General features: G+C 37.7%; 1 protein-coding gene across 2 annotated transcripts in view; it reads right to left on the bottom strand.

Annotated features, from left to right (window-relative positions):
* The window catches only part of LOC108685017 (teneurin-m), a 48,799-nt gene that overhangs the window by 21,871 nt on the left and 8,059 nt on the right, over window positions 1-18,869 (bottom strand). For both annotated transcript variants that reach the window (XM_018189620.1, XM_018189621.1), the window contains exon 2: window positions 3,859-4,041. In XM_018189620.1, the coding sequence (XP_018045109.1) occupies window positions 3,859-4,041 (183 nt within the window). The remainder of the gene's footprint in view (window positions 1-3,858; window positions 4,042-18,869) is intronic.

The following is an 18,869-nucleotide window of genomic DNA, read 5'->3' as shown; positions in this document are numbered from 1 at the left end:
CTCTCTCTCTCTCTCTCTCTCTCTCTCTCTCTCTCTCTCTCTCTCTCTCTCTCTCTGCCTATCCGCATGTCGAGATACGGTCGCACGCGGTAGCGCGGTGCGCATTTAAAACGCAGTGCTTCAGCGTTTTGAATATTAATAAGCCACTTTACACGTTTACACGCGCAAGCGGCATTCGAGTTCGAGCTTTGTTGTTCTTGACACTTAGCTCGTCCCAAGTCCGCTTTATGAAACCCTTTTTCGGGACACGCTCGAAGAATGCGCGAGGCAGAGCTTCGCTGCTTCAACGTCCTTTGTCTTCTTACGGGGAGTCTAACTCTTAGCATTTCCCCGCACCTTCAGGTATACCTTGATGAACGCGGTAAAACGCGGGCGTGGGAAGAGAAGAGGGCCCGGTCGAAGCTGCTGACCCCACCACCGCTAATTGCAGGTGTTGCCGCTCCGGCCTCGAAATCCGGTGATTATGCCATTTAGGCAGATATAGGTGATTACGGTGATTTCGGAGATACTTCGTTCTACCTGGAGGGTGTATTTCTCTCGTTTTTATTTTTCTTCAGGATGCTTAAGCGCACGAGACGGCGATCCGGAATCGAATTAAAGGAGAATATTCGCTAATCGGTAGTTCGCCGGCGAGAATTCATTCTAATTGGCGACCTGCTAGGTGATTTACCGCCGATGATGCGCTTGCGAGAGGCATCTTCACGCAAGGAATTGCTTTGACGAAGAGTTGAACGTGAATACACATCAAATTGGAATTGTGTTGGTCGTGTCAAATCATTAAGGGTTCAGAATTCCGGTTGCACGATAATGTTGAGCTACGTATCTATAAATTATAAATCAAGAGCTGTAAGATGACTTTTCTCGAATGACATGAAAAGAAGAAAATTTAGCAAACATAAGCAAAAAATATCTAGTATCACAGAGAATAAAATATATAAACTTTTAATAAAATTTTAAAAAGTATTTTGAAAAAAATACAAAAAAATTTTAATAAAGTATTTTGAAAACTCCTTTTCTTTTATTACATATTGTTATAGTAAGAAGTTTTTTAATAATATTCTATAAATTTTTAAATGAAAGAGAGATTTATTGAATGTACAAAAGTATAAGTAGCTAAATAACGTAATCGTTTAGTACACGTTTTTCACAATTTACTTACGTTACTTAACTCATAATTATAAAATAAGAATAAATAAGCTTAGAGTATATAGGTAGAGCTTCGAGTTAGGTAGATAGACTTGAGCGGAAAAACGAGAGCAAATTCATCTATTGCGTGAGCAAGGTAATTCTTAGGAAGGAAGGTTTCGTGTGGACTTGCATTATGCAGACGACTATAAGCGTCAGGCGGTGTCATAACCGAGCAGTCAATAAGATGAAGGATCGTAAGGCTCGTAAATCACCATTCGAGCTATCCCATGGATTTTAAGAAAACCTTTGAAATGATCCACGTTTGCTTTAGAAAAACATCGGGGTGCATCGAAGGAACAGTCAACCATGGCGCTTGACCATGGAATTTGAAAAATCTTTACGACGAGCCGAACAAGAGAAAAGAGCGTGTCACCGGGTGCCCGGGTATTTGTGCCGGACACTTCCCGAGTTGCCGAGTGGACCAGGGGAGACTTTATACGTAGAAAAGCTTAGGTTTCGCCGTTGTTTTCTCTGTAGTCGATACCACGCGTCGGTGGAGTACGTCGGAAAAATGTCGCCGCAAGGCGCTCTTTTCTTTCCACGAGTGTGCTCGGTGGTATGGCAAAAGACAAGTGAAACCATCAAGGGACTCGTCCTTCATATTCGTATATGGTTCGAATTTTGTCTATTGTTTTCTATATGGAAATCGATCATTGTCTTTATTCTTAAAAAATTTCTTAAAAAATCAAGTAAATTAATCTTTAGTACATTCATATTAGGGCATTCATGTCCTCCATATTTCTTTTGTTAAAAAGAACTAGGCGCATCAAGTAATTAATTATAACATTTATATATAATTTTTTTTTAAATGGGTATAAAATCTTCTATATATATCATTTAATGACGACACGAAACACAAATGATCTATCTATCATATTAGTAAAAAACCGAAAAATCGCGTATACTAATAGTTAAATATAAATTATAAAATCGGCCAAAATAATTAAATTCAACGATACGTGACTTTACAATTTCAATGTTCATGATTTTTATTGCTTTTTTATTACTTTATCTCGGATAGTTACTATTATCTACTACTGCTGAATAGTTTTTTTATATCTCTTTCATCATCTCTTTTTTCATCCTGTTAGAAAGTTACCATCAGTATGCAGTGTTATTTCATGTTACGATCCTTTAAATTAGATTTGTAATTAATTTACCTATGCGAGCGTAAGTTTGAAGAACTCGCGAAAGACTAAGTTGGCAAGCCGACTCGTACCAATTCGCTCTCCGCAGACCAATCTGCGGCGACTAAATTTTGAAAATCGTTCGGCTTGTTAGAGTCAAGTTAGTCTCGAGGCTACTCCAACAAGTCCCGACTTTTATTTCGAACTTTTATTTCACGAGAAGCCGCGTTTTCTCACGCGCAACACGCGAGCAACCTCCGTTATCACATGCCTTGCTTTCTCAAGATAAAGCGAAGGGAAACCTTCGAAATCCTTTGGCAAACAGACAAAAAGTTTGCTATAAAAAAAATTTTGGATAACGTCATAGCATCTGGCTTTCGAGTTAAACTCTTAAAAAAACCTGGAAGTGATAAGATGCGTTACGGTTAGTCTGAAAATTATCGACATCTCCTCCTTTAGATTGATCCCCTCATTGGTTACCATTGATTACAATGTATACCCTCGTCAAAGGTGTCACCCGCCATCGTCCTTTGCTAAGCCTTCTTTCGACGAGTTGGCGCAAATACCGACATTATCGGAGGGGACACTCCATCGGAGACACCACAACAAGATACTTGCGCTCACAAAAGCGCGTTTCTCTCCTCAACAAATATTTATCTGTATTTACGTTAATGTATTGTATACATTTCTGTTTATCAATTGTGATTATTAAAAGTATTAGAGTTTTTATTTATATCCGTATAGGAACATATCGATGTTTTAGAGATATAAGAAAACGAAAACAATTACGGAAATAGACTTTTTCATTTCGCGATGAGAGAGAGAAAGAGAGATAGATAGTATAAAGGCGTTTATTAATATTCTACAACAAGCTCTTTAAGAATATAAAAGTGACAAGTAAAAAGAAAATAAAGAGAAGACACCTGCAACACAAATAATATCTACAAAATAATAATAAAGAAATAAAAGATAAAAAAAATAAAAATAAGAAAATAAACAAATAACAAACAAAAAAAAATTAAAAAGTAAAATTTTAACAAAAAAATTGTATAAAACAGAGAAAGAGAGAGTAAAAAACAATTTTTGTTTAGATCAATATTCCTTAATTAAGGTAATGGCGATCGTGGGGATCTTTTGACAAAGATGAAAGAGAAAATGTACAGAGTAATACTAGAATTATATCGTTCACGAATTTTTTTTTATCAATCTTGTAAAGTTGATAATTTTCTTAATAAAGATAACAAAAGCCTCAATAACTTTCGAGCTATAAGCAACTAAGGATAAAAAAAGTTCAAACAATTTATCTTTTAACACATGATATAACTTTACTTCTGTAAATATATTTTTACTTAAATTGTGAAAATATCGGAATTATTGGAATTTCCGTTTCGTGCGAGACGAATCGATTTAAAATTTGCCAAGGTACTCGTCGGAGATAGACGGAGGGAAAGGGGAAAATCATTTCCCACGTATCTCTATGACTGCTCATTCAATCCTTCTCTCTACTAAATCAGACTTAACGATTCCCTGCCTGCGAACTCACTTGGTATATTGTAGAAGTTACCGGATGGGGTGCGTACGAGACAGGATGGCTCGAGATCGGGATCGCGTTCGTGATCGCTCGCTGCGTGACTTCCTGGCAGTCTTCCGTTGAGCCGGCTCATTGCGGGGTTACGGGGTGGCACATCAGGCGGGCCCCGTGGTGCCGAACTGTCCAACAAACACCCTGCAACAATAAAGAAAAGGCACACTCAATTTGAGACGCTGGACATCCTTTAACATCTTTCTTAATTGGTCGAGATCCACAACAGAGTTATAAATATCGAAATCTAAAGATAAAAGCGTTTAAAAAAAATCCTTTAAAAAACCCTTTTGCCCGTGAAATTTCTCCTTTGAAAAGATAGACCTTTGTATTGTATCTCGCCCTTGGTCGCTGATGTAATAAAAATAAAATCAACCCTTGCAAATTGTTGCAAAAAGGAAAGTTACAGCAGTCAAAAAGAATTCTATTTCCAGTAAACGGTTGATGGAAATATGAGACTTCTTTAAAAATTGTCTGTCACAGAATAAAGTTGCTTCTAACGGTTGGTAAGAAAAGCGGCGGACCAATACGACGACGCGAAGATTCGCCCTAGGATCTAGGACGGCTGGTCTTAAGGCTTATAATGCTCGCACCAAGTAATCCATGGCAGGTGGTCTCAGCCTCGGTTTTCATCTGGCGAAGGGTTGAGCCGATCTCACGATTAGGCACGGTTCACACGCGACGCGCCATTATCGCGACCGTCGGGGGTGGATGGATCCTAACCCTATCTGCGAGCAATTTGGGATTTTTTAAGCCAAGATTTTTTTTAAAAGCTAAAGCCGGTAAAAGTTCGCTTTCAAGCGATGATGCAAACGCGAGGCAATGGCGGCGTGGATTTGCGAGTGGATTTGTGTCGCGGATTAGAAAGATCATTGAAAGATATCAAAAATGGAGAACCGCCTGATGCGATTTCTTAATTCATGACGCGAAAGACCATCACATTATTTATTTCGATATTTTGTACGAAAGTGTTAACAGGTTATTGTTAGACGTATACTGTAATATTCAGCAGGCTTTATGCACACTGTGGTAAACGCAAGCAGTAGCAAAGTTAAATTTCGGTCAGATAGTTTAAGCACCGTATATACTCGCGTTTGCGTTAGAGAGATTTACTTGCGGTTTACTTTAATATATATGTGATATTTCTCTAAAATATTTTATTTTTCGTTATTCGTTGAAAATATATTTTACAATTTAAATCTCCTATTTTAGTTTATGTAGATGAAATAAAATTGTGTATCGATCGATCACTGATATCATTAAAAAATAATCGAATTCGGGCACTACATCGACAAAAACCCCAAAAAGCGATGCGGTTGGGAATATCGGCAAGAAATTCGAACCGCTTCTTCTGCATCGAGTGTCAGCCAATGAGGCAGATTCGTTCGTATTCTTTTTCTGGTGATCGTAACGAACGTCGCCTGATATCCTATTGGACGATAAAGGGCGCAACAAGAGGCGACGTGAGCGGAAAAAGACAGGAGGACAGCAAAGGGAGAACCGGGCGAGCGAAAGATGAAGGAAGAGAGTACGAGAGCAGAGCGAAGAAAAAAAGAAGGAAAAAGTTTTATCCCGTGCGACGACAAAGGACTTTCTCAATCTCGTCTAATCGCGTGCTCGTCTCCCCTTCATCCTTCCTTCCACCCGTTCGCCGTACCAACTTCGATTCGTGCTTCGCTTACGCGTCTCTTCCCCTTCCGTCCCACGGACTTGGTTCTACCAAGAGCACTCGACCCTTTTACGACCGAACTTTCCCAGTTTCGACATTTCGCTCTCGGTCCCTCCTTCCCGCTTCCTCTGTAAGGAAAGCACCATTTGGCATTACTACCAATGTGCATCGGTCCATTGACGAAGGTAGAAACGCGTAAACTAGCATAACATCTCAAGGGCACCGTGCCCCTTTTTCCTCAGAGGAATCAGAAGTCATCTCGAAAAAATAGCCCTTTTACGTTCGTTCAGAATACAGACACATGGTAGACGAATATTAGCTGTGAATGTAATTGGAGAACAAATTAATATATATCGTCGTAATTAATAATAATAATATATTAATAATAATCCCAAATGTGAAATTCTTTTATTGTACCCTCCTTCCCATCCCCGGATCCGTGTCTGGCGCCATTAAATATGAATCCTTATATTAATATTTCCCAACGGAAGCTATTAAATTTTAATTAATACAACAGTACTGTTCAAACTGAAACAGCGTGATATTAAATTTACGTAATGATTTACGTAGTGTACATATTAAAAAATAGTTCTCAATCAAAATGATTATCTTGATCCTGTTGCGGAACGTAGAACCATAGACTGTCGAGAGAGTCATGATAATTTTTGCTAATAGAAATTTCACTGAAGCGCTGTAGTCGACAGTGCGCCTTGTCAACCGTTTCTATTATATCTGAAACTTGTTAACCCCAGAATCCGTTCGTTACGTACGAAACGTTCGCGCAACTCGAGAGAGCTCGAGCGCTCGACAAGAGCTCGCGCTGGTCTATTCATCCTTCCCGGAGCCATCGAGGCAGAAGAGTCTGTGGCACGTCGTTATTCTTGCTAATAGATCGGCGGGAGTGGGTATTGTCCTGACACAGTTACTTGAAGGATTTCACCTCATCGCCGTTGTCGCTCCTTTTCCCGCCGCGCCGTTCTAACAGCTTGAGTATACGAGAAAGATCTCGTCATCGTCGTCGTCGTTGTCGCTCGAGGAGAATAAATAAAAACAGATCAAGGAGGACCAAGAGAGAGAGAGAGAGAGAGAGAGAGAGAGAGAGAGAGAGAGAGAGAGAGAGAGAGAAAGTTTGAGCATCGACAAAAGAGCACGGGATTTTGCGTGTCGCTATCCGGTATCCAGGATGAGCATCGCCGCGACAAAGGATGCGCACGCGGGTAGGATGAAGCGAAGCATCCATGAATCGAATTATGCTCGCCTGGTTTGCGCGCGACTGAGTCCACATTCGTGAAGGGACCTTTAAGGGGCGGAGAGGTACGAAAGGAACACGTCGTCACAGAAGATCCTGGACTGAATGAGTCCTGACCTCGAGGACCCACACTCGATGCCGCACACCCGGCCAACGTAATGGATGCGTGCCCATTGAGAGTGTACGTCAAAACGCGTAACATAATATCGGGGCCCTTACGCGCAAGAGCCCATGCCTAATGGAATTTATTAGAGAAGGTACTTCCTTTTTTCGAGATCCTCAGGTACGGAATCCCCAATGAATCGAACGTTCGCCGTGGAATCAAGAGGTTCTCCAAATCGTTAGATTGTCTTCGGATCACTGGAGGTGTTCTTTCGACATGGAAAAGCTAACTGGAATGATTGTACAAGGAAAGAAAGTTAAATCTTGAGAGCAAATGATTGCCACTCATGTTGTATGAAGTGTAATCTGATCCTGTCAAATGTCTAACTTTAATTGAATATCAAAATAATAAATTTTTAAGAGAAATCTAATTTCGTTCGTAATAATATTTTTCTTTTGGTTTTGCGTGTTAAATAAATGTTATTAATTTAATAATAAAAAATACATGAGTGTATACATGGAATTTAATGACAAAACATTACTTTAATTAAACATTATTCGCATGCGAGAATTGTAATAACAATTTTATGATTATATAAGATTTAAAGAAGCAAAAAGAAAATATTAAATTAAATAACTCGCAGTATTGTAGATTTAAATTATAAATTTCTGATAAAAAAGATACACTGTATCCATGTTATTTTTCGCCAAAAAGATATGACTCGTGTGAAATCGCTTTGGGATAAAATACCGTATAAAGCAACATCGTAGCAATATCCACGGAGATTTAGGAGGGGAAAGGTGAACAAACGATTCGGGAGCCTGGTCACGTATCAAAGAGCAGAGTGGACGAATTTTGGGGTGCAGAGCGAAGAAAATGAACAAGGGTTAGTCTCGTGTCTGGATTAGCTTTCGGAACGGAACGAATTAATACTATATATCGCGCGCTGAATAAAACTGCGCATATTTCCACGTGCCAGCGGCGGTCGCGTGAGAAGCTTCGCGTATGGTCGCAGTTTTATAAATCCACCGCAAGAAACTAAAAAAAAAATATTATCTTACTTTTCCACGGCTTGTGTCTATTTATGAAGTAGTGACTTTTTATAATTATATTAAATGTATGTGCATGTGTAACTAGGATTTTCAGAAAATGTATCTGTAAGTTACAGAAATAGTAACTCTTAAAATAAAAATTTACAAAACGATACTTTTCCCTTTCTTGCATTAAATTAAATATAACTTTAGCTTTTTTAAGATTGTGATAGAAAGATATGAATAATTAGAGACGGTTATTCTTATCTCAGAAAACCAATAAATCAGTCAAACATTTTAACTGGAGATGCTCAAATCGAGTTGCTGTTCTACTCACCAATTTAACAAACTAAAAGATGAGATTGTTTTAAACTTACGAGCTAACTGAATTTCTGCTAACTGGAACTAAAAATAATCGATGTGTCCTGTCAGAGTTGCCACAGAAAATGAATTTTAAAATTCCCTTCCAGGTTTTCCAGATAAAATAGAAAATTGTCCATGAATAATATAAAATATGTAAATTTTAACATTTAGGGTAACTGGCAAATACGCCGCGCTGGGATTTACGCAGAAGTCAGAAAAAATAGAAGGAGTAGAGATAATTTTCCTACAACTACTCTGTTATATATCTTTATATTAGGTGTAGTAAAAAGAAATCCATTATTTTTCCATTCAATTTCATGCAAAAATAATGGATTTCTTTTTATTATACCTAATATTAATATTGTGTTATAATTTCAGCTTCTTATTGTTAATATTAATGAAATTATTGTGAGTTGAATTTGTCACTGTAATAAGTAACGTCATCATAAATTATAATCTACATAAAATAATTAATGTAGGGCGTGTAAAAGACTTAATGGTTATTTCGTGATACGTACGTGTAGTGGAATAGTAAAATATGTTGTGTAGCAAAATGCAAGTGCTTTGCTTTCGTATTCTTTGTTTAATTTGTTGTCTTGTATATCCCATCTGTTTGGGATGTACGGCATTTTTAGAGAGCGGGATTTATGCCCAAAACATATAAAGTGCGCAGATTAAATTCAGTACACTGACGCATTATATGAAATATGTACTTCATGTCATAACAATATATATAGGAAGATTGTAATTATTATTTATTATTTCATATACATATTTACCATTCTTATTTCTTAATAAAACTTTATAAAAACATTTTATAAGTTATTGTGTCATTATAAGTTATTGTGTCTTATTTATATGCATTATTTATAAATTTTTCATAAGTCGTACATATTTCCCCTTCCCTTATGAATAGCCATACATTCCACCCTTATGGGACATACGGCCAAAATGCAAGGATTTAAAAAAATTTATTTTTTAATATAAAAAATAAATATTTTGGATTTCTAATATTTTTTTCATAGTAGTAGACAATACAAAGTTTTTACTAATATAGTTCGTTTACTACTTATAAACATAGTAAATAATACTCAATAAATTACATAATAAATAATACTCAATAAATTAAGTTTTTGATAAATGCGGCGTATATACCGGAGTTACCTTAGATTACTCAAAGATTGTAGGAAAGCTATTCTATATTATTAAAAAAGCATAGTACAATTTTGGGTACAAATTCAAGCCACAACAAAAAATAAATTAGTTTTGGAAAAAAAGAATGCAGTTATGATGAAAAAGAGGAATTAAAAATACTGAATAAAATATAAATTTTAATTATTATTTTAATAAAATCATTTAAAGTGCACAAATATTGAACGTATTTGATTATAAACATCAAATATAATATTTAAAAAATTATAATAATTATAATAATTATTTGGAATAGAAGCAGTTTTAGGGAATTATGAGCAAAATTCGAAATTCCAGATTTTTTAATATTTTCCCCTTTTCCAGGTCTATGGCAACCCTGCCTGTATTCATTTTCGAGGGGAAGAGGAATTTCTAACAGATCGCTTGAATTATGTCAGATTATAAGATGAGCAAAAAACAGAGAGAGAGAGAGAGAGAGAGAGAGAGAGAGAGAGAGAGAGGGAGGGAGGGAGAGAGGGAGAGAGAGAGAGAGAACAGGGAGAATCTTATAAAAACATTATTAAACAGATATATGCTATTTTAATTCTTCCATCAGCCACATCACACAGAACGTCAAATATATCGAGAAATTCTCCAGACTTCTCGGTTCCCGGCGAACCCTAAAGCGGTTGAGTTATCTTGAGTTTACGTACACATATACCCCACTACCGCCACCTCTTCACGCTATCTCCAGAACTTATGGAAGCCATGCTAGAATTTGTGAAACAACCACTTTACTTCAGGAATCACTACGTCGTTGTAGTATCGGGTAGCGTTCGCAATTTATCGCAATATCCGGAAGTTTTCATGAAAATTTTCCGCTGCACGTCTTTCCGCTTGCATCATCTTCCGCGTGCGCCTGCGTCCGTATCAATTTACCATAATTTAATTATGATAAAACGCTCAACTACGCGCGCAATTAGTCTCATTAAGGATGTTGGGCAAAATGAAATATCGTGTTTCCACGTAACCAAAGATCTTTCCTAGGCCCGCTCAACACACTGCTTCTCAAGATCATGATCTATCTCAATTGGCCATCCAGCGGTAGTCGATCATATCACATTCACATTGTTGTATCATGTTTGATCGCATTATAATACATTATTATGTAAAAATATATTTGATTATTTTGTATCTTTGTTTATTTTGTATCTTTTATATAACACTGATTTTATATAACAATAATTATGTTAAATGGATAATTTTTGAATGGTTCTTTTATATTTTTTTATGTTGATTTTGAAAATGAGATTATATTCTATTCTATAGACTCCAATTTTTTTATAAGGCAAATGGACGGTTAGTGACTTAATTATTAGGCCAAAACTTTTAATGATATATGACTTTATCTAAATAAATATTTATTAAATTTTGATGAGCAACGAATTTATTTAAAGACGTATCGTTAAAAGTTTAATGTTTAAAACCAATGTGTTATATAAAAAATGCAAAAGATAAAATTTTGATAATTCACCTTATCTCCTTTTAAAAACTTTTATACTCGAGACCTTTTTCTTAATTAAAATAATATATTTTTGTTTCAAGCCTTTGAGAATAAGTATAAATCGTGTTAAATTCAGCAGCTATTCTCTTTAAATCACTTGTTTATATTTAAGCAGATGAGATATAAAAAATTAAGAATTTTTAAATATGTATGTTACTATAAAATCTTGCCCTCATAAATTTAATAAACAAATTTAAAATCAGTGCAAAAAATTATGGAAAACATTCTATCAGATCAATTTAATGTTAAAAAAAGTGAAATTTTATCAATCAATAAATTATTGGAAAAAATATCAATTTATACAATTTTTAAATGCATTATTCAAAAAAACTTTGTCCTTCCCATAAATTTAATAAACATATTTGAAATCAGCGCAAAAAATAATATGAAAAACATCGTATCAAATCAATTTAAAGAGAAATTTTGTCGATTAATATATAATTGATAAGAGGAAAATTTATTTCCCATCAGAATAAAATATATTTGTATAAATTTCAATTACACAAAGATTACTTCGATAATCGCGATTGGCTGCTGACAGCACGCCAATAATCATTACTAATCCTTGCATTTTCGTTCCTTGAGAGCAAATCAAGTCCTCCAGTTTTATAATAGTAGATCGGAAGCGTGCGCGCGATGTCATTGCATTACGTCTCGTTAGGAGATTTTCGCTGTCGAATGACCTGAGAGTGAAGAGAAAACCTTCTCAAGATCCTCTCTCTCTCTCGTTCCCTTCTGGCATCAGAGGAAAATCTTGAAAAATGAAGGGGCGGGCTAGCCCGTTTCTCTCTGGGAGGGGAAAAGAACGCGGGTAGGGCGAAACAGTTTTAATTGGAAGTCGGAGGAGACGCGACGCAGAGGGAGAGACACGATGTGGACGGGAAGGTTGGAAAGAGAGGAGAGGGGGGGGGGCTGAACGGAGAGCCGATAGCGGCGGTTCTTTACCCTCGCGCTCGTTCTACGCCCTATGTGGAATCTCGTCCCTTATACCCTCGTGTTACATACATTTTCGCACGTACGTAGGTACAAACACGTCCGGACAGGGCCGAGTGCGATGAAACTTAGGGGAAGATGTATATCAGATATATCACTTTTTAATATATTTTTTTCTAATTACACCGCAATATTACACGTTGAAAAGATATCTTTAATATTTTGTGCGCCGTACAATTTTTTTATCATTCATCATAATTATATTGTTTCACTCATTGTGTTCAATTATTTTCTCATTAATTTGCCATAGTTGTATATATTATCCTTCTCTTATCAATATAATTTATAAGAAACTTTTAATGGTCTATTATCGTGGAATCTATCTTTCGGCTCTGCTTTCGGATAAGTTTGCACGTCTGTGTGAATTCGAATGCACTAACACCTGTACCGTCGAGCATCGCATCTCTCGGCGGCCTTAAACCGTGCGGAATGGCGTCGGTGCCGCCGCTCGTTTTTCCTACGGACAAAGTGGAAACTCCACGAGGATCCGCCGTGAAGGAGAGGGAGGGAAAAGAGAAAGAGAGGAAAAAAGGACTTAATTCGTTTCCCATTAGAATTTACGTGGCTCGAAAATAAAAAGGGAGTGGGATAGACTGAGAGAGTCGGAGAGCAGCGAGAATTCGTGGAACGCTTTCCCGCCGCCCAACTCGACCATTGGATTTTTCACAGCACGCCGGTGTCCTGGAAAATCGAAATTAGCTTTTCCACGGCGGCCAAGTCCGCGGGAGTTAACAGGGACGGAAACGGAAGTCGAAATAAATGGTAGTTGATAGAGAGAGAGAGAGAGAGAGAGAGAGAGAGAGAGAGAGAACTGGCGCGCGCGCGCACTTGTTCCGCGGTCTCTCTTTGAAATCTCGTCAGCGTGTTTCCGAAGAAATTCGCGATGAAAACTCACCTACGGACTGAGACATGAACTCCACAAAGAGCGTACGTAAACTAATAACGTTCCTGCACTTGCGTCGCGTGTTTACGGTACTAAATTAAGAAAACTGAAATCAGGAAAGCTCATTAGAAGCGCAGCACGGCAAAACTGGGCACCGATAGAATTATATCTGTTTTAATCCAGCATGTAAATTCAAAGAGTTAATACGTTTTCTCATCGGACCGCGATAACTACGTCCGACGTCCGCCAAGTCTGAAACGTATATAATTCACCTTAAATATACCGCCGTATTTAAGCTGAAGCTTTAGATGATACATGGTCCGGAAAATTTCTGTGTGTCAGCCTAGAGAGCTATTACGCGCATACGTGTAACGTGCAAGGCGGTTACATTAAGTACAATATATCTGAGAAGATCTCCTTTCACGAAAGTACTGAAAACTTTTCACGTTCGGCGAAAATAAGGGGCTTCGGGCTTGGGTGAGAAAATGGAGCGGCTTAATTCGTTTCCCATTAGAATTTATGTGGCGTGCACGCGTTGCCGGTAATAGTGGAAAAGCTGCGAGTGGGTTAGTCTTTAGTTTTTCCTTCTCTTTTTCTCTCTGTCTTTACGACTAGGAAGTCCGGCATGTCTAGTATCTTCGAGTGGACCTCCGCGAAGCACTTCGATACGACATCCTTGGCTTGGGATCTTTTTCTTCGAAAGGAGAGACTAAGCCGAGCGTGGAAAGACGAGGCATTTTCCAGACGGGAAACGGCGGTTCGAAAATCAAAGCGTCTGATCGTGTGAATTCGAGCGAATGCTCGACCCTTAACTCTCTATCTTTCGCTTTCATGTGAAAGCTCGCAGGATATTCCTGACATCATGCATAAAAATTATTATTAGTCAAATAGTGCAAATTTTATTTCCGGTCTTCTCTTTCAATTTTCAAGTCGGATTGAATAACGCTTGAATGATAACTTGTTTTGCATTAGAAATAAGTTCCACAGCATAGACTTCACAATACAAGTCTATATAATATTTTATAATTCTACAATTTGACAAATTTTGATTAAATCAGCTTTCTATTTCTTTAATCATATTGCAAAATAAAATAACATTATTATCACACATTGTGCAAGTATCAACTTGATCCTGTTTGAACTTTTCCACACGTACGTGCTCAATAATTTACGCTCTTAATTTTAATAATATCACATTAATTTTATATATAATTTTATATTTTATTATAAGTTAATATAAAAATGCAGATAATAACTTACATTAATTTTTAACGATATAATAATACCTTTTTCTTTTCGATTCTCGTTATGAAAGTTCTGTCTCGTGGTAGGATATCGATTGAGAACATCGATCGAGGCATAAAGTGTTCGCGAGCAAAGTGTAGGATGTCAGGAATTGCGGCCGATATAATTGGTACCCTGTTTTCGGAATGGTACCCACTGCATCGGCAATCGAAACACGTGGAAAACGCTGTGTGTGTTCACGCGAGCGATCGCCGAACAGAACATACAATGAACAACCGGTTTTACATCCCCCTAACACGCCAATTAAGGAGTCGCACGTGAGTTGGGACTCGAAATTTTTCGCATGCTGTTTCCAGTTCGATGCATTTCTCGTTATAAATATTTCGATTAAAATTACAAATGCGTTGAACAATCAACTAAAACAATTTGAAACACTCTGTTTTTCAGTAATATCTCCAGTGGTTAAAAATCAGGCGCCATTAGTAATTACTTAAAATGCTCCGAGTCTCGTTCGTTCACATGTCTACGTTTATTGTTGCAGTTAATCACGCTCGAGAATGATAAGTATCTTCGGCCGAATCGCAACGGTCTACAATTCCCAAGTTCCGAACATCGGTCGCTTGTAAAATTGCTGCAATTTGGCACCGAAGAAACGCATTGGACCGAAACACCGCTAACACTCCGAGTAACTCTGTAAGCCCGTTCTCATCGGCAAACTTTTGCGGTCGAGAGTCGGTGAGCCTGTAACTCGCCCACGTGTTCGCGTCCGTCGGTCATTATCGCCAATCGATGATCGTGCTCGCTGACGATCTCCTGTGGGCGAGTTCTCTCCAACGTGAATGTCATAATATCTGTGCCCCGACATTGTGCGAAACGCTGCGATTCGATAGCAAGTCTCGATCACAATCACGCTTTACGTTACACGCTGGTTACACGGACATGCCGCGAATAAATTACTCCTTGGGACCCAAAGGATTCCGCCGATCTAGGACGCGTAGGTGGCTACGAGTCCGCAATCATTGGCGAATTGGCGCCCTTTCGATCGTCGAGCGAGTCGCATTATTGTTTCATCAAGTGAGCGGTTGGCTCAGGACGCGACAGCTAAGTATCATCGATACCAGCTCGACCCTCCGTCTCATGAGAATTGCTGCATCAACCACCGATGCGAGCACTATATCGCGGGTATACTCCAGGATTGCCTTGAGCTTTTTTGCACAGATAAGTATAATACGAGTAAATAATATGGATTTAGGTCTTCATGTCAAATTTATTTTAGACTATCCAGGCTAGCCTGCGCTGTTATAGATATCAAAAAAGCAATGCGTGGCAATCATTTCGTTATTTTTATCTTCCATGTATGTCAAAATGTAAATCAATCCATTTTTATAATTATTTTTAAAGTAAACAACCTTCATATATTAACGTATGCACTTAATAAACATGGTAGAAAATTTATGTTAAATTTAACACATTTCACGTGTCCCAAAGGATTCATACAAATTTATGTGTTAATTTAATACAAATGAATATGTTAGAAGGTAACATAAATATTATTTTAACAAATAAATAAAAAGGTAATACTGACACAGTTTGTAAATAAACCGTGGAAGCATATTTTTTCATTAAAATAACATTCATGATATGTTAAATCAACACATTTTATTCATTCATCTTAGAATTTAAAAATCATATTATTTTTATGTTGTTTATTTACTAATAAATTGTATTATTTTGACTAAGAAATGTTCAATATCCAATTAAATACAAACTATTTAAATAACATAATCGCATTATATTAAATTAACACTCGAATATATTAAAAATTCAATACAAATTGTAACAACTTTAGTGGATCAATACAAACATGAAATGTTTTTTACTCTGACTAAATTTGGATCAAATTTAACAAATTTTCTTGAATTAAATTTATCCTATGATAAATTAACGATATATTAAGTGTACAGAAACAATAGCGACCTACAAAAATGATTAAAAATAATCAATTTAGGTAAAATCTGACATTATAAATTTAATAGTGTATCAATATTAATAAAATAAAAACTACATCAACTTATATGCAAGTTCCAAACAAAAATGGAAAAATAACGAGATGAAGAAATAGTTGGTAAAATACTTATATCGTTTCTCATCACTGTTAACATTACATAGAGCTCCAAGTGATTTGTCAAAAATAATATATAATACGACGATATGTATATGACTTTCGAGATGTCGTAAAGGTTTATTGCGGAAGCAATAATCTTTCCTTTCGCTCATTAAGTAACTTTGTGATGATGTCGGGCATCAATTAGCTACGAATAAACAACGTTCGCAAAATTAATTGAGTACAGTCGTGACTGTAAATGTATCTCGGCAGCACCTGCAGACATTCCACAGTATCGTTTAATTAGACCGCTTTGAATAGTAGATACGATTCTTGATAGTTACATTGGATATTTTTTTTGCGTAATCGGGCAACACGCAGATCGACTCTCGGAAGAAAATCATTCGCGGGCGAATGCAATACACGTACGCACATACATATGTCGCAGTTATTTATTAACCGATCATTTAATGGAGCTCCGCTATATAATGTTTTACGTTATGTTTTACTGTAGTAGTGCTGGTCGTAAAGTGTTGCTAACGATTACCCATGTATCTCGTGCAGATCGACGAGCGTATCCCGTGTTACGTTCCCTGGCTCTTTACGACGCGAGCGACATAGGCAATTAGAGATCTACGATCTATACACGGGTTAGCAGGTCTTGGGAGAGAAATAGGAGGAGGAGAGAAAGTATGTGAGAGAGGGAGAGAGAGAGAGAGGAAGGATAGAGGAGCAAGAATTAATTAGTAATAAACGCATGGGTGTTAACCGATCGTCGCGCTTCTCTATCGGCTTTTCGACGTTGGTATTCGTTAATCGGCGCAAATAACAGTCGATGGAAATCCTATGATAATCGTTCTCGTTCTATCGATCTTGACCAACATGCACTTATCGGGCCTCTACGATCTACGTTCTACGATCCCATACGATCTATGGCTATCTCGCGCACGGTTCTCTTTTCACTACACTGTGATATAGGATCCCAGAGAACGCGGTCTGACTATTAATTACAGGCTGCGGAGGAGGCGAAGTCGTTAGTACACCTACGTAAAGAAAGGAGTGATTTAGGACGCGCCGATTCCTCTCTCCTCTACCTCGTCCTTCTCCTGAAATCCTTCCCCCTCTTAGGAAACTTTCGAATCTGGATTTCTCGTGGCGAACGAACTTAATGAATAGGTCCACACTCATAAGAGGCGCCGATAAGTCGATAGATTTCATCGGAATAGCCTGGGATATCCGCCAACAACGTCCACAACGATATCTATTATGTCCACAGTGCAGTGAATTTCTACTTCTAGGTCAAATTGCGTTATGGAGTTAAAATTGAATAAAGGCAGAAATTCTACGTTCTTTCTGGCACACTTAGACAAACGTCTGGAAAATATCACAAGTACAAACACAAGTTGCAAGTGCTATTATTATTAGATTTAAGTCAAACTTTAAATAAAAGAAGTAAATTTGCATGTAACTGTATTAAACTCTTCGTCACGTAAATCTGTTTGGCAATCTAGGAGTTAACCCGTTTTCTTGAAGGAGCAGAAGGTATCGTAAAATGTTTATATCAGCTACCATCCCAGAATTTCATGCAGGAGAGGCCCGAGATCGGCGCGATAACTGTGCGCATCGTGCACCGTACGGCGAAATTTATTACCGGCGTACGCACGACGTTTGTACTATCCCCTTATGATTTTCTCGATCTCACGTCGCCATTCCTCTACCGTAATCGCGCGAAAGGAAATGATTTCTTTAGAGAAATACGCCGGCACACGGCTCTCTCGGGTCGGTTAAGGCACGGGACCGAAATAAATCCGCAAAGCCGAGGTTAAAATCGATGCCGTGCGGCCGTTTGGTGAGGATAGAGCGAGAAGAGGCAGAGAGGTTGCCGCCGGAGGAAGAGGAAGAAGGGGAGGAAGGAAGGAAACGCGACGGGAGTGGTAAGGGATGGAGCAGGGAGAGAATAGGAAGGGTAGGAGATTCGAGACGGGTGGCGGGCGACGTGGGTGAGGAGGAGGAGATCCTGCGTTTGGCAGCTCGTGGATATTGGAAGGAGGCCCGCCACGACGAGAGGAGGTCGTAGAAGACGATCCTAGGGGTCGTTCGTCCTCCTCCGAAAGCAGCCTTCCATCCTTATGCCACTGATTGTGAGATTCCGCCGCTCCCAAACTTTTGCTCGGGCAATCACATTTTCCGAACGAGCTCGCGGGCGAACGGATAACCGATAGATACCCGTAGCAACCGTGCGCTATTAATAAGCGTCACGGTTTTGTTAAATCGGCAGAAACATTCTTTGACGTAACGCTATATTTGGAGGAAGCTTTTTCAGCGCGCTCACTTTTTCACCTCAGTTTTTCAAATGATCCTAATAATACTCCGCACTTGAACTTGACAATTAATTTTATTTTTAATATAATCACCTTAACTTATATACTTGACAATTAATTTTATTTTTAATATAATCACCTTAACTTATATACCTATATTGAAATCAAATTTACTAAATTTTAATACATATTTTTTTTTAAATAATACTATAAGTAAACATTTACTTACAATAAATAAATATTTACTCAATAAAAAAATGACAGTTAAATCAAATTAATAGTTTTTATACTAAACAAATATATGCTTACATTTAAT

The sequence above is a fragment of the Atta colombica genome, unplaced genomic scaffold (genome assembly GCF_001594045.1).
Source record: "Atta colombica isolate Treedump-2 unplaced genomic scaffold, Acol1.0 scaffold142, whole genome shotgun sequence".
NCBI classification, from domain to species: domain Eukaryota; kingdom Metazoa; phylum Arthropoda; class Insecta; order Hymenoptera; family Formicidae; genus Atta; species Atta colombica.
The sequence above is the reverse complement of the archived record's forward strand: the minus strand, read 5'-3'. Positions and strand labels throughout refer to the sequence as shown.